Below are 14,948 nucleotides of genomic sequence, written 5' to 3'. Positions count from 1 at the left end.
AGGGTTTTTTAAAAAATTTTACTGACATATAGTTGATTTGCAATGTTGCATTAAATTTCTGTTGTAAAAAGTTGACTTTTCAAACAAGTGAAAAAGAGGGGCTATGATTTAATGATATTCAAGGTAAAGTAGATGCCAACCTCATGATATTCTCAAAAATAAATTCCAGGTGGCTCAGTAATATAAATGTAAAAATAAAATTATGAAAGTACCAAAGAAATGTAGCAAAATGTTATTTCAATCCCTCGATAGAGGAGGAGGGTCCAAGATTAATTAAAAAAAAAAAAATTGGGAGCCACAAAAGAAAAAGGCCAAAGGAAAAGCCAAAAGGAAAAAAGTGAACACAAATAGGTTAAAGTCCAGTTCAACCAAAGATATCATAAAAGATAGAACAGATTTCCAGTTCTGGGCATGATGTAGTTACTGGACTAGCCATTCTGCTGTAAGCAACCAGAAAACTGGACAAAACGCATGAACACTATTGTTTTCAGACATTGGATAACAGGCAGAGCGAAACTGGCATCTGATTGACTGAGCCCACGACCCTCCTGGGTTTCTTCCTGGAGGATATTTCCAGACCCCTGGGCAGAGGCGGAGGGTCCACACAGGGTGTGGCAGTCGCACTAGTCTGAGGAAGAAAGATGTAAGTTTGGGGAGACTGAACTGACATTCTAGCATTTGGGAGCAGAGCATAAAGTAATGCAGAGAAAGAACTCTATGAAGTGTCCTGGCAGGCTCCAGGAAAGCCCTGGTTTGGGCCTGGGACTGGAGGTGGAGTGACCCCCCTGGGAATAGAAGGAGTGTGTCTGGGGCTCTTTGGGGCCTGTGTGCAGGAAGGAGAGAAAGTCAGTGGGGCTCAGGTCGCCCAGGAGCTTACCCACAAAGAAGAGAGCCACAAGACGGGAGACCATGAAGACACCCAAAAAGGCCAGAGTATAAAGTAATGCAGAGTAATGCAGAGAAAGAACTCTAGAAATGTGTCTCAGATTCCCTGGCCATGTCAAGGATAGGACCCCAGTATTTGAGGCAAAATATTTGCTCTAGAAATTCTCATTCTAAGTTGAGCTGGCAGAAAGCTGAGTCCCTGGAAGGGTGAATGAGGGCAAGAAAAGTCAGAGAAACATCCCTGAGAATTAACAGTCTGAACACAAGTAAAGTCAGCCACCCGGGAGAAATGAGTTTGGGGAGTGACTTTAAAGGGCTTGGAAAATTCCAGCTCCAGCCCCGTCTCCAGCAAAGAAAGTGCCAGGAACACCTGGGCGGCTGTGACTTCTGGGAGCATATGCTGCTGCCCAGTCATCGTAGTTTGTGGTAAACCTCTGCTTTTTGCAACACATCAACTGAAAGGGCCTAGCTATAAAGCCCTTAAAGACGTCCTTATCTCAGAACAGAAGGGACCCTGAGGGAAGGAGAACCAAAGCAGGGAGAAGTGAGCCTGGTGGCTGTCGCAGAGACAAGTCCAAACTTTGGTTCATCAGAGTATTTATTGAGGAGCTGCCATCTGACAGGCCTGCGCTGGTTGCCGAGGGGACATACAGAAACAAGTCTCTTTTTCTTCCTTGAGAAACTGCTGGTCATGCTGGGTCACGTGATGTGAACATGTTCGAAAGATTTATTTCAAAAGGACAGGTCAGGAAAAGCAAAAGCTGAATGGAAGGCCCCAGCGAACCAGTTGATTGAGTGGCTTCCAAGGCGTCGTGGAGAAGGGTCTCAGCCCCCCTGCCCCCGGGCTACAGCTGGACCATAGGCTTCTTGCAGATCCAGCGGCAGAGAGTGGAGCAGGATATGTCATTCCACTTCTGCTGCATCTGGACACAGTCTTCCGATTGCCCAATACCGTGTTGCCAGTTATCTGGCTGATTCTCAGCCCAAAACCTGGCAAAAAGAGGGCTTCATTCTGCTTGATGAAAGAAGAATCCCTTCCCCCTGCTGTGGCATGAGGAACTGAAGTGACATGGGTCCCTAAACCCCTGGTGGCCCCAGGTGCCCTGAGGGTGGCTTTGCTGAGGTTGTCCTCCATTACTGAGAATGGAGGGATGGGAAGTGTGTCTAAAGCTACAAGTCCCCCCCACCAGAATTCATATTTAGAGCCTTCAGATGGGGGCAAGGCCCCTTGGGCCCAGGCCTACATGGTAGGGTATAGGATAGGCAAAAAAAAAAAAAAAAAAATCCAAACAGCAAGACCCAGTTGCAGGGTGCCTGCCAGCCCCAGGGCCTGTCTTATCCTGACGCCCCTGTGAAGGGGTCCAGACAAGGATCACAGCTATGCTGGTGTACACACACATCACACACACACCACACACATCACCACACAGTCAAATATACACACACCATATACACACATCACACACGCACATCATACACATAGATCACACACAGTGCTAACACTTCTTGGACGGGGATACACACGCAGGACAGAGTCTCTCTAGGCAGACCTGTCCCAGACAGCGCCTGAGACGGCACCAGACAGAGGCAGGACTCACGCACGGCTCCTGGCACGATCGAATGCTGTGCCATCTGTCCAGCGCCAGTGGCCCTCCGTACCGTGGTCAGTGAGGCCAATCCAGTGGTAAACAGAACTCGTGAACTGTATCAGAAATGTCTGTGGAGAAAAGGCAGTGTCGTGGCAGTGAGCTCGTGCGAGGAGCTTGCTCACCAGGCCACGTGGAAGAGGAATCCATGCCGCGCTCTCCCCAGTCCCAGCGGCATTAAGCCCACTCTTCAGGAGCTGCACCCCCACCCCCTGCCACCGGTTCCCTGGTTTTCCAGAGCTAGGGCAGCAGACAGGTCACCTTGGGGAAGTTCAGCTTCTTCCATGGTTACCTGATGAGGAGTGTGGCTTTCCTGGGACAAAGACAGACCTGGCCGTGGTTTTCTAAGATGCGTTTTACAAAATAGCATGTCATTTGACAGACAGACAAGAACAGTCTCAGGAAAACCCCAAGGGATGGGTACGTCTGTAAGTTAAATTTGGCCAAACGCACTGTGGGTACTTGTCAATAACCTCAGTAAATTCGGATAAGAACATCTGGCGTACGGGCCACTCTGGTGCTCTGTTGGCTTTGTTGTTCTTGTTTGGTCGCTAAATTGTGTCTGACTCTTTGCAACCCTGTGGACTGCAGCACACCAGGCCTCCTTGTCCTGCACTATCTCCCAGAGTTTGCTCAGATTCATGTCTGTTGAGTCAGTGATGCCATCCAACCATCTCATCCTCTGAGGTCCCCTTTGCCTTCTATCTTTTCCAGCATCAGGGTCTTTTCCAATGAGTTGGCTCTTTGCATCAGGTGGCCAAAGTATTGGAACTTCAGCTTCCACAACAGTCCTTCCAATGAATGTTCAGGGTTGATTTCCTTTAGGATTGACTGGTTTGATCTCCTTGCATTCTGAAGGACTCCCAAGAGTCTTCTCCAGCACCACAATTTGAAAGCATCAATTCTTCAGTGCTCAGCTGTCTTTATGGCCTCAAACTCATACATTTGTCTGGCCTTCCCAAGAAGCCTGGATTGTCTGCTCATGGGCCTTCCATAGCCATGAGATGAACTGACATTAAAATCAAGATTGACAACTAGAGAAGAAGCCTGAGAGGAAGACGAGGGGATGGGGAGGCAAGGAGGCACCCAGCACATTGAGGGCAGCTACCTGGTGCCCCTCCCTCTGCCCTTCCTTTCTGCTGACCCCTCTGGGGTCTCCCTCGTTCACTGAGGACATTGGGTTTGCTGTCAGTGCTTATACCTCTGGTGCAAGATGTTCATCAGAATTCAATAAATATTTGCTCCCTGACTGACAGAGACGTGAAGGACTGCCATGCCAACTCCAAGAGGGGAAGGCCAAAGCACAAAGCCCCTGACCCCACATCACTCCCAGAAGCAGCACCCCAAGCTCACAGCTCTGACCTTCTCCTCCTCCGAGGTCACCGAGGCCAGGTGGGCTCCATGGGACACACAGAACTGCTCGGCCTCCTGCCACGTCTTCTTGGCAGAAGAAAAGTAATACAAGCTCCCACTGTAGAACTTCCAGCCTTGCAGGAACAGCTGGAAAAGTTGATCTGGAGCAAAGGTGGGGAAGGAGAGAGAACAGGGAGCTGGCTGCAGATCCTGCTCCCTCCAGAGACTAACCACTGAGGGTCACAAGCCCCTGCAACGCTTGATGCCCTTGGCTACAGGGCCACAGTCTGGGAGGCTGCACCCCCAGCCCACGACCTGACAGAGCAGAGGAGCAGCTCAGGACATCTGGCTCCATCACTCCAGGGGTATTCAGACAGCTCTGCTACCTGGCCATTTTCTTTCAAGGCTCTTGTTTTCTAGCTATACTACTCACTTTCCCAACTCATTGCTACCACCTGCTTATCCCCTGCATCTTGGTCCCCTTCATTTCCCTGCGAGCGTTCACAGCCATCCTGTATCTTCACTCATTCCCTTGACTTCATCTCCATCTACTTCAGCTGTCCACACCAAGAACCACACTTGGGACCTTGTCATCGCCTGCCTGACCTCACAATTTCAGACCCTAATGGCTCATCCTATCAGCACAAGCCCCGATTCCCTCAGCTATTTCATTCCCTTCTGTCCTGACACTCTGTTAACAGCCTCCTAATCACAGCTCCTTGAAATGGTGCCAAAACAGACTCATTCATTCATGTATTCTTTTATTCAATATACCTTAACTTCTATGAATCAGGAGCCTTTATACAAAGATCAATTAGACATGATTCATGCCCTCAAGGGAATTACTGTCCAGCAAATGAGACAGACACAAAACCGGTATTGAAGATGCATTGATTGGAAACCATGGCATGTTAGAGGCATTAAAGAGGGTGTGGTGTCCTTCAGCTGAGCTGGAAACAGAGCTTAGGAAGGACCCTAGGTGAGGATTCACTTGAGCTGAGTCTTCAAAGACCGAGGAAGAGTTTGCCAGATGGGCAAGGAGAGAATCCCAGGCGGGGGAGAGAGTCACTGCAAAAGCACAAAGGTGTGAAACAGCACGGTGCAGCCTGATCTGTTCAAGGACTTTATGGCCAACGCACAGGCTTCCCAGATGGCACTAGTGATAAGGCACTTGTCTGCCAAAGCAGGAGACGTAGGAGATGCACGTTCAGTCCCTGGGTCGGGAAGATCCCCTGAGGAGGGCATGGCAATCCACTCCAGTATTCTTGCCTGAAGAATCCCATGGACAGAGGAGCCTGAAGGGTTACAGCCCGTAGGGTCACAGAGACTTGAACACACGTGAAGCAGCTGAGCACACACGCAGACACAGTCAAAGCACAAAGGATGGGAGATGAACGTGGACAGGGTCACCAGTGCTAAATCATACGTCCTGTGTGAAGGAGTTTGGGTTTTTTTCCTGGCAACAGTGGGAAACCCTGGAGGGTTTGAAGAAAGATTGTAACATGCTCAGATTTGCCTCGAGATGGTGCGGTTGCTGAACAGGAAGAAGGCAATCTTAATGGGAGAGACACCAGTTACAGTGCAATTACAAATGTTTGAATGATAGATGGTGAGTGTGTAAACCAGGGTTTTTCAAAGTGTGGTCCTAGGTGCCCAGCATTAGTACCTGGGGCTTGGTAGAAATGCCAGTTCTCAGACTCACCCCAGCCTAGCTGAATTCAGAATTGTTTTTTGACAATCTGCATTTAACAAACTCTCCAGGTGATTCTGATACACTCCAAAGTCTGAGAAACAGCAGTCCAAACCAAGAATTGGCAGACTACAGCCTGCCAGCAGCTTCTTTTTGCAAATGAAGTCTTTTTTTTTTTAATTTTAAATTTATTTATTTTTTAATTGAAGGATAGTTACTTTATAGAATTTGTATACCTATGGAACACAGCCATGCCCTTCAGTTGACAGATGGTCTTCAGATGCTTAATCATTACAACAGCAGAGATGTTGCAACAGAGACTGTTTAGCCAGAAGCTCAAAACATCAACTGTTTGGCCCTTTAAGAAAAAAAATTAAACTAATGGTTCTTAGCCCTGACTGACCATTAGAACCACCTAGGGAATTTTTAAAAGAAAATTCTGATGCTAGGCTGCATCGCAGAACAAGCGCCTGCCCTCCCAAAGAAAAGTTAGAGTTCTGGAGGTGGGTCCAGGCTTCAGTTTTATAAAAACTCATCGGGTGATTCCAGCGTGTCCCCAAGGTGGAGAAACATTCGTCCCTACCAAAGCAGGAGCAAGGCAGAGGGAGTGGGGAGGACAGCAGGGGGGTGTGGGAGCCATGTCAAGAAGGGAAGACTTCCAGGCTTCCAACAGACAGACAGGGACAGAGCAAAACAGCAGAGCAGGCGCTCAGTGCTGTCTCCCAAGCCCCTCATTTGTCAGCCGCATATTCCAGCAGTTGCTCCAAATGGCCCCATCCCTTACAGATCTCTCCCTCTTCTGTCGCCTTGGACCAGGGACCTCTTACTCTACAAAGACATCACTAAGTATCTGCTCCCTCATTGTCTTGTACCTGCATCTGCAAACTGGGTGAACATCTGCTCCCACAGCTCCTCTGCTCCTTCATGGCCAATCACTCCACTCTGCTTCTCATTCTCTCCTCTCTCTCTGTCTCCCAGGTTCCAACATTGTCTCCCCAACTCCTCCCCCACTCTCTTTTTCTCTCTCCTTCAATCTTCTCCCTGTTTGCTGGTGCCTTTGTCTCACCCTCAGATCAAGCCTAGCCTAATCTAGACCAGCCCTCTCAAGGAATTTCACCAAAATATTAGCAGTGGTTATTTTTTCAAGAGACATTTTTACAGAAACACAAGTTATCATATTCTCATCTTTCTCTTTTTCAATATTTGCCACGTCTACAATTAATTATGTAGGTTTTGAGGTATAAGTATGGATGGCACAGCTGGTTTTATAACCCCTGCTTCTACCCTCCCATATCCCTCACCTCAGCCTCATCTTCTGTTCTCAGCCAAGGCCCTTGAAGGACTGGGGCACCTTCGTCTCTCACTCACTTGCTACTGACTGTGGTCTGGTCTCCAGGCCACATACAACTCTCCACTGAAACTTTATTCCAATGACCTGCGAACTGCCCGGAGTTAGTGGGTGCTTATTGGCTTCTTTACCTGGGGCTCTTAGACATTTGCCAGAACCAGCCACGCTGTTCATGAGATGCTCTCCTTCCTTGACTTCCCCAACTGCACACTTCCTAATTCTCCTCCTGCCTCTGAGACTGCCCTCTCCAGTCTCCTTCAAAAACACTTCTTTCCCTTCTTGCCACCTAAAAGTTGACTTCCTGTTTCCACCCTCAGCTTCCTTCTCACGAAGCATCTCATCTCATGCAAACTCCTGCATTCCCACTGCCACAACCAGAACCAGCGTACCCAGGGCTCCCGCATCTCTTTCTGCAGCAGGACTGCTTTCCTACCCCCCCGACAGCCCACAGGTGATGGCCGCGTGAATACCCCCATGGTATCTCAGATTCAACACGCTCAAACCTCACAGCTTGTCTTCTCCTTTTATTCCCTGTCTCAGTCTATAGACCCATCCAGTCAGCCTCCTTGAAATTCTTTGACAAATACTCATTTCCAAAAGGATGAAACCCAAACTCAGAGCCATTCCGCATCTAGCTGGTGTCTCTGCAGAGCTGCCTCCCTTTCTCTCACAGTGTTTTTTCAACTGCCGTCATCAACCCACTGGTGGATTTTGTTGAAGTTATTGCGGGGAGAAGGAGTTTGGAGACTAGACAATAAAATATGAGTGCATTCATGTGGTAAAAGCTTTGCTTTTTGAAATGTGTATGTGTGTGAGAGAGACACATAATTATAACTAGAGATGGTTGGATGGCATCATTGACTCAATGGATATGAGTCTGAGCAAACTCTGGGAGATGGTTAGGGACAGGGAAGCCTAGCATGCTGCAGTCCATGGGATCGTAAAGAGTCGGACATGACTGAGCAACTGAACAACAAACAACATGATGTAAAATGAATTTTATGCTGTGATTACATGTTTGAAAGCCACTGCTCTGACCCTTACCTACTGTCTTTTCGGCCTGTGTCTCCTCAACTGCCCTCTTGGCCATGGTCCAGTCAGATAGAACTACCAGAAGTTTCTTAAACCTCATGGTTCACATCTCCATGCCTGTGACCTGCTGTTCCCTTATCTTATCTGCTTGGAAAACACCTACTCATCTCTCAGGCCTCAGTTCAAAAGCCAAATTCCCACTGAAGCATCTTTGATCTTTTATCCTCCAGAAAATTGCCTCCCTCCTTGGAAGATCCTTGTCTGCACCAGAGGACATCAGCCCTGAGAAGACACCTTCTTGTCCTTTCTTTTGTTCCTCCCCACCCCCCAGTTTCTAGACCTACTCCCAACATTGCACCTCTCAGGCCTTTTGTGCAAGGCTGCTCCACCCGCCTATAAGCTTCAAGGGCTGCTGCTGCTGCTAAGTCGCTTCAGTCATGTCCAACTCTGTGCGACCCCATAGACAGCAGCCCACCAGGCTTCCCCGTCCCTGGGATTCTCCAGGCAAGAACACTGGAGTGGGTTGCCATTTCCTTCTCCAATGGAGGAAAGTGAAAAGTGAAAGTGAAGTCACTCAGTCGTGTCCGACTCTAGTGACCCCATGGACTGCAGCCTACCAGGCTCCTCTGTCCATGGGATTTTCCAGGCAAAAGTACTGGAGTGGGGTGCCATTGCCTTCTCCAAGGGCAGGCATCACATTTTCTTAATCTTTATGATCCTGACACATCCTAGGGCCTCAGGAAATTTTTGTCAGATGTATACAGGAATGCTGTACTTTGTTAAATGCTTTATGTGTGTTAAGTCATTTGATCCTCACTGGGGAGCAAGTATTATTTTCCCCACTTTGCAGGTGAGAAAAGGGAAGCTCAGAGAAGGTGAACAACTTGAGAAAAACCACAGCATCTGGGCTAGTCAAAAGTTGGAAATAAGGCTGGCTGGCCCTGCTAGCACACTCTGTCCCTATTATACACCATAGGGACAGACCGCGTTTGTTTCCCAGATGTAGGTTTTGTCACTCTGGTCAGAGAGTAAGCAGGGATTACATCATCTTTGGTTGGATCTAGCACCTCTCGAGCACCCACACTCCTTCCCCGGGGATGCATGTTGAAATAAGCAAAAGGCCGAAGGGACAGAAGACTCTGCCCTCCCCAGCCCCCTCCCTGTACTTACTGTGGTTCCTCTGGAGCTGCTCCTGTGAAGCCAAGGCTGTGCGGAAGGACTCCAGGCTTCTCTGCTGCTCCTGGATTGTTGTCCTCAGTGTTTTGGTGTTCCCCAAATCCTTTCTTAATGTCTGGATCTCAGTTCTGGCCTCCTGCAGACTTCTCTCTAACATTTGGGTCTGGGACTGTAAGGCTGCGGCATCCTTCATTCCTTGTTTTAAGGTCTGTATCTCTTGGCTGGCATTTCTCAAAAGACCATTTAACACCTGAATCTTGGAACTTAAGGCAATGGCACTTTCCAGCTCTGTTTTTAATACTCTCATCTCAGCATCTGTCTGCTCCAGGTGACTGCTTGCTGTTTGGGTCTGGGCAGTGACATTTTCCAAATCTCTTTTTAACAAGTGAATCTCACCTCCAGCCCTTTCCAAATGACTTCTTAACACCTGGATCTGAGCACTGGTGTTGTCTAAACTGCCTCTTACAAAGGTCTGGGTCTGAGAGTTTAACGCATTTGCATTTTGCAGACTTCCCTTTAACCTCTGCATCTCAGCAGTGGTGCTTTCCAAACTACTCCTTAAAACCTGATGGTGGGCCCTTAAATCACTAACACTATCCAGATCACCTCTTAAAACATGGATCTGGGCATTAACATTCTTTAAGCTACTGTTTGCCAATCGGACCTCAGCGTTTGCCGTTTCTAACCCTGCCTTCAACACCTGGATCTCCGTGTTGGCATTTTCTAAGCCTCTGCTTAACACAAGGAGCTCGATGCTAGTGTTTTCTAAACTGCTTTTAAAGGAACCCTGGATCTGGGAATTTGAACCATTTGCCTCTTCTAGATCTCCCTGTAGCTTCTGAATCTTAGAAGTGGTCTCCTCCAAGGAACTCCTTAACAGCTGGGTCTGGAAACTCAAGGCACTGGCGTCCTTCAGGAGGCCTTTTAGCATCTGGATGTCAGCACTGGCACTTTCCAGATCACCGCCGAGCATCTGGATCTGAGAACTGACATTGTCCACTCTGCACGTCAATAGCTGGATCTCCACGCTCCAGGTACTGGAGTTCTCCATATGTCCTTTAAACAACTGGACAGCCTCTTGGAACTCCGCCACCCTGACCGAGTGGTAGGGATCTGGAGGGAGGAAATGGAGAAAGCAGCCAAACAGGCCCATCATGTAGGAAAGCATTCTTAAAATCTCCAAGGTAAATGTCTGCAGCACAACCCTGAGCTCTCCTCAAGCAGCCTATAACCACCCAGGCCCTGGGGATGGACCACCTGAGAATGTAAAGCCAAAAACAAAATAAAGGTCTGTTTAGTGAACCAGGAAGCAGAAGGATTGAAATACTTGCCTACTGGATTATTCTGCCATCGTAATTGAACTTGAAAATAACTGATTAAATCACTGAGAGCTGTTGATATTTAATTCAGCTGAAGTTTCACCATTAGATATTAATGGGTCATTATGGAAAGACAACAGGTATGAGTCAAACCCATGTTTATTCCTACGCTATATTTGTACACCAAGCATGAAACCTCTTGATTCACAATTATGACTTCCTAAAAACTATGTAGGCCACAAACATAGGCCTTTTCTGATCACAAATTCGTGGGGGGAAGAAAACAGAAACAAAATAAAATAGGTACCCATGGAGGAAATTTTCTTCTCAATGTACAGGGCTATGTGGAAGTCCTCCGACACTGAACCCTGAACTGCAATGGCACCTCCAGGGCCACGTAGTGCAAGGGTCCCTGGCGAACCATTTGAGGACATGGGAGACCCTAGTGAGAGGCTGTGGTCCCTGCGTCATTCAAGGAAACTCTGCAGCATCCCACCAACCCCCCTGCAGTTGCACCCTCTGTGCACCCATGAGCTAGAATGTGAGTTCAGACATTCACAGCGTGAGGCGCCCATTCCAGCCTCCTTTCAGAAACAGGGAGAAGGACCCGAATAAGCAGAGACCCTTTCTGGAGGATTCCTGCCCTGCTTCTAAAGCTCTGCCTAGGTAGGTATGTGAGACCTGAGCCACTGTGCTGAGGTAAGACCAGGAGGGCCTTAAATCAATGGGACAGAAGACAGAATGTACACAAATACGGACAATTGGTTTCCAACAAAGATACAAAGGAGAAAGGATAACTTTTTCGACTGATGGTGCTGGAACAACTGTACACCCATTTGCAAAAAGAAAAAATGAACTTCAGTCCATATCTTGCATTATTCATTATTCAAAACATTAACTCAAAATTAATCATAGACCTAAATGTAAAACCCCCAAATTATAAAATTTCCAGAAGCAAATTTGAAGGCATGTCTTTGTGATCTTGGTACAGGCAGATTTCTTAGATACCAGACCAAAAGGACAATCCATAAACGAGATAAGATGGATAAATCAGACTTTACCAAAACTTAAATCTTGTTAAGAGAATGGAGAGAGAAGCCATAGACTAAAAAAAATGTTGGTAAATCACATGACTGATAAAGGTCAAAAAAAGAGGACATACTCTAGATCCCTTTGTATAAAACTCTAGAAAAAGTCAAGCCATCCGTATCCCAGCAAGTAGATCAGTGGTTGCCTGGGAACAAAGGGAAGAGGAGAGAGGCAGGATGGCCAAGGGCAGGAGTGAACTTTGGGGGCAGAAGGCTGAGTATGTCCATTATCTTGGTTGTGATGTTTCATGCATCTCTGTATTTGGCAAAACTTAGGTTGTATGCTTTAAATATGTATACTTTATTATGCGTCAATTGTACCTCAAAAAATAAAGCCATTTAAAAGAAAGATACTGGCTTTCTGTGAGGAGAATAGAAACCATTTAGGGGCCTGAGGACATTGAGGAGGAAGAAATGTGTCCTGGGGTCTGAGCATCCAAGGCCCCGGCCCCCTCCCCTCCCCCGCTGCAGCTACTCACAGTCGCGTTCCTTGAGAAACTGCCCAGTATGGTTGTCTCCCAGGAACTCTTGGAAGTAAGCAGATGTGTCCAGTGCAGGTCTTGGGTGCTGCAGAGCTGAGACACCCCATTCCCACCTCAGCACAATCCCCAGGCTGCCCCACCCTCAGTCAAGGTTCCAGAAGGAGGTGGAGGAGATGGCACCATGACCCCCTCAGAGTTCTCCTCACCCGCCTCATCTCTTGGGAACCTCCCTTTGGACAACGACCTTGGTTGGGTCCCAGGAAAGCCCTGGTTTGGGCCTGGGACTGGAAGTGGAGTGACCCCCCTGGGAGTAGAAGGGAGGTGTCTAGGGCTCTTTAGGGCCTGTGTGCAGGAAGGAGAGAAAGTCAGTGGGGCTCAGGTCACCTAGGAGCTTACCCACAATGAAGAGAACCACCAGACAGGAGACCAAAAACACACCCAAAGAGGCCAGGGTGGCCTGCAAACGCCGGGGCATCCTGGGGGCTGCAGGAACCACTGCCACGGGGTCCAGTCCTGCAGGGAAGAAGCCAGGATCCAGGAGGAGACTGCCGTGTGGGCTGGACAGTTGCAGCCCCTCAGGCTTACTCTCCTGGCCTGTCCCATGGGACTGAGAATGCTTGTCCCGCTCACCCTGGAGAAAGGCAATGGGCGCTTGGGAATGTGCACCAGGGCTCGTGGAAGCTGTGGTAGCAACAGAAGGCTCAGAAAAGACCACCAGCCTGAGCCTGGAGGGCGCGCACAGGGCACAGACCTGGCACAGTGGAAGACAACAAAGGTACTGTTTGAATGAAAGCAGAAAGGAGGGAGGGAGTTGGGGAGGGAGGCACACAGCAGGAACCCGACCTCAGCGGCTCAGGGCCAGCTTTGCTGCGTGAATCATGACCGCAGCGACACTCACAGCCCTCGGGGCTGCTGCTGCCACAGGCTGACATCGGTGTCCTAAGAAGGGCTGTTCCTGGGAGTCTGCTGGCTGAATATACAGAGAACGGAGAGACCACAGCCTGGAGTCCCTGAGGCCTCATGGGGCCAGCCCAGAGTGCAGAGATGGGGTTTCAAACCAGGTCCCCCTGAATTCATTGTTCACTCTCCTTCTCTTGCCAGGTTGCCACCCCCCAGGGAAAAGGGTCAGGGGAGATTTCACGCAAAGCCTCAGTGCAGGCCACAGGCACTCTGCCCTTGCCTGACCCACCTTCAGCCCCACCTGTTTATTCTGGAAGCCGAGCCAGTGCTGAGCCTGCCAGGCAAGGGCTGAGGAAGATGGTGGGGGGCCAGGGCCCAGCAGGCTGGACCCTCCATGCTGAACACAGGCTGGGGCCTCAGTTTTCTCACCTTGGGAGGACAGGGAGACATTCTGGTTTTCTGTGCAGAAGTGGACCTGGTCAGCTCTCGTCTCTGCTTCCTTCATTCTCCAGAACAGCTCCCTGCCACGCTGTGAACCAGCAGTGGGGAAGTGGAGCTGCAATACGGGTTTATATGCTCCCGAGTCAGTCCTTACAAACTCTGCCTTCCCCCGCTGCTGACTCTGCAGAAGTGCCCCATCTGGGCCCTTCCCCTCAAAGCTCCCAAGTGCCAGTCGGCACCCCCATCCTCCTTCCCTCAGCCCCAACCTCCCACCCCTGCGATCCACGGTAGCCTCAAACACTAGCCTTGGCCCCAAAGTCACAGACACCTTTCACCAGCCACTTAGAAGGGAGTTAGGGATTCCTTCTCAACTTTGCATAGAAAAACATCCTCGTGACCATGGCTGAGTCTTAATTCCAGCCTCAGACTCTCCTAAGTAACAGGAGGCTAGTCAGGAGGAGGCTGGCTCAGCGCAGCAGGTGCTTGCAGGTCACGGGAAGGGCTGAGGTGACTCTCTGCCCACTCAGGACCTCACAGTGGCCGTGATGGGAAAAGGATTATAGCAGAATAAAACACTTGGAGTTTTCTGAGTGACAAGTGTGTCTTTTGTTATCCAAAACTAACCTTTTTAAACCACATTTGCATTCATGCTGATGAGGGGACTCAGACCACTAGATAGCTTCTGCTGCTGCTGCTGCTGCTAAGTCACTTCAGTCGTGTCCAACTCTGTGCGACCCCAGAGATGGCAGCCCACCAGGCTCCCCCGTCCCTGGGATTCTCCAGGCAAGAACACTGGAGTGGGTTGCCATTTCCTTCTCCAATGCATGAAAGTGAAAAGTGAAAGTGAAGTCACTCAGTCGTGTCCGACTCTTCGAGACCCCATGGACTGCAGCCCACCAGGCTCCTCCATCCATGGGATTTGCCAGGCAAGAGTACTGGAGTGGGGTGCCATTGCCCTCTCCAGATAGCTTCTAGATGGAGACAGTCTTAGAAAGACTAATCCCTCACCTCTCTCATTGGGTTATAAGAGCTCATAAACGACAAGAGAGCTTCAAGAAGTTTCCTGGCTGGTGAACAAACCCACCTACCCAAAAGGGTATTGCACCCATACTCTATGGGGACAGAGACCCGCCCGGCTCCGGGTCCTTCTGCACCTTGCCCTCTGTTCCTCTTCATCTGGCTCTTTGTTTTTATCCTCCATCATAACCTGTGATGGTAAGTATAGTGTTTTCATGAGTTCTGTGAGTCATTCTAGTGAATTATCAAGCTGGGAAGGGTCATGGGGTCCCCCGGATTTGCAGTCTGCTGGGCAGAAGTGTGGTCGCTTGGAGACCCTGCTTGCACAAGGTATCTGAAGCTGGGCTGTCTTGTGGGACTGAGCCTCTAACTCACTCCATGGTTGAGTGTCAGGATTGAATTGAATTGTAGACACTCAGCTGATGTCAGAGAACTGGTTGGTCTCAGAAAACACCTGGAGAAGGCAATGGCACCTCACTCCAGTACTCTTGCCTGGGAAATCCCTTGAATGGAGGAGCCTGGTGGGCTGCAGTCCATGGGGTTGCGAAGAGTCAGACACAACTGAGTGACT

The 14,948-nt window shown here is 49.2% G+C and overlaps 1 protein-coding gene across 2 annotated transcripts; it reads right to left on the bottom strand.

Annotated features, from left to right (window-relative positions):
• Nucleotides 1-1,465: 1,465 nt before the first annotated feature.
• On the bottom strand, nt 1,466-13,508 carry CLEC4F (C-type lectin domain family 4 member F). Of its 2 annotated transcripts, XM_002691231.6 has the most exons (7): nt 13,349-13,505; nt 12,416-12,532; nt 12,017-12,112; nt 9,125-10,243; nt 3,894-4,045; nt 2,484-2,602; nt 1,466-1,875 (listed from the first exon to the last, which is right to left on the bottom strand). In XM_002691231.6, the coding sequence occupies exons 1-7, from the start codon at nt 13,422-13,424 to the stop codon at nt 1,731-1,733; spliced, it is 1,824 nt and encodes a 607-aa protein (XP_002691277.2). In that variant the 5' UTR covers nt 13,425-13,505; the 3' UTR covers nt 1,466-1,730. The 2 variants fall into 2 exon arrangements, with proteins under 2 accessions (XP_002691277.2, XP_005212595.1); XM_005212538.5 differs by lacking the exon at nt 12,017-12,112 and having other exon boundaries at nt 13,349-13,508.
• Nucleotides 13,509-14,948: the final 1,440 nt, after the last annotated feature.

The sequence above is a fragment of the Bos taurus genome, chromosome 11, assembly GCF_002263795.3.
Source record: "Bos taurus isolate L1 Dominette 01449 registration number 42190680 breed Hereford chromosome 11, ARS-UCD2.0, whole genome shotgun sequence".
Lineage (NCBI taxonomy): Eukaryota > Metazoa > Chordata > Mammalia > Artiodactyla > Bovidae > Bos > Bos taurus.
Note: the sequence above shows the minus strand (reverse complement) of the source record. Positions and strands in the feature narration are given on the sequence as shown.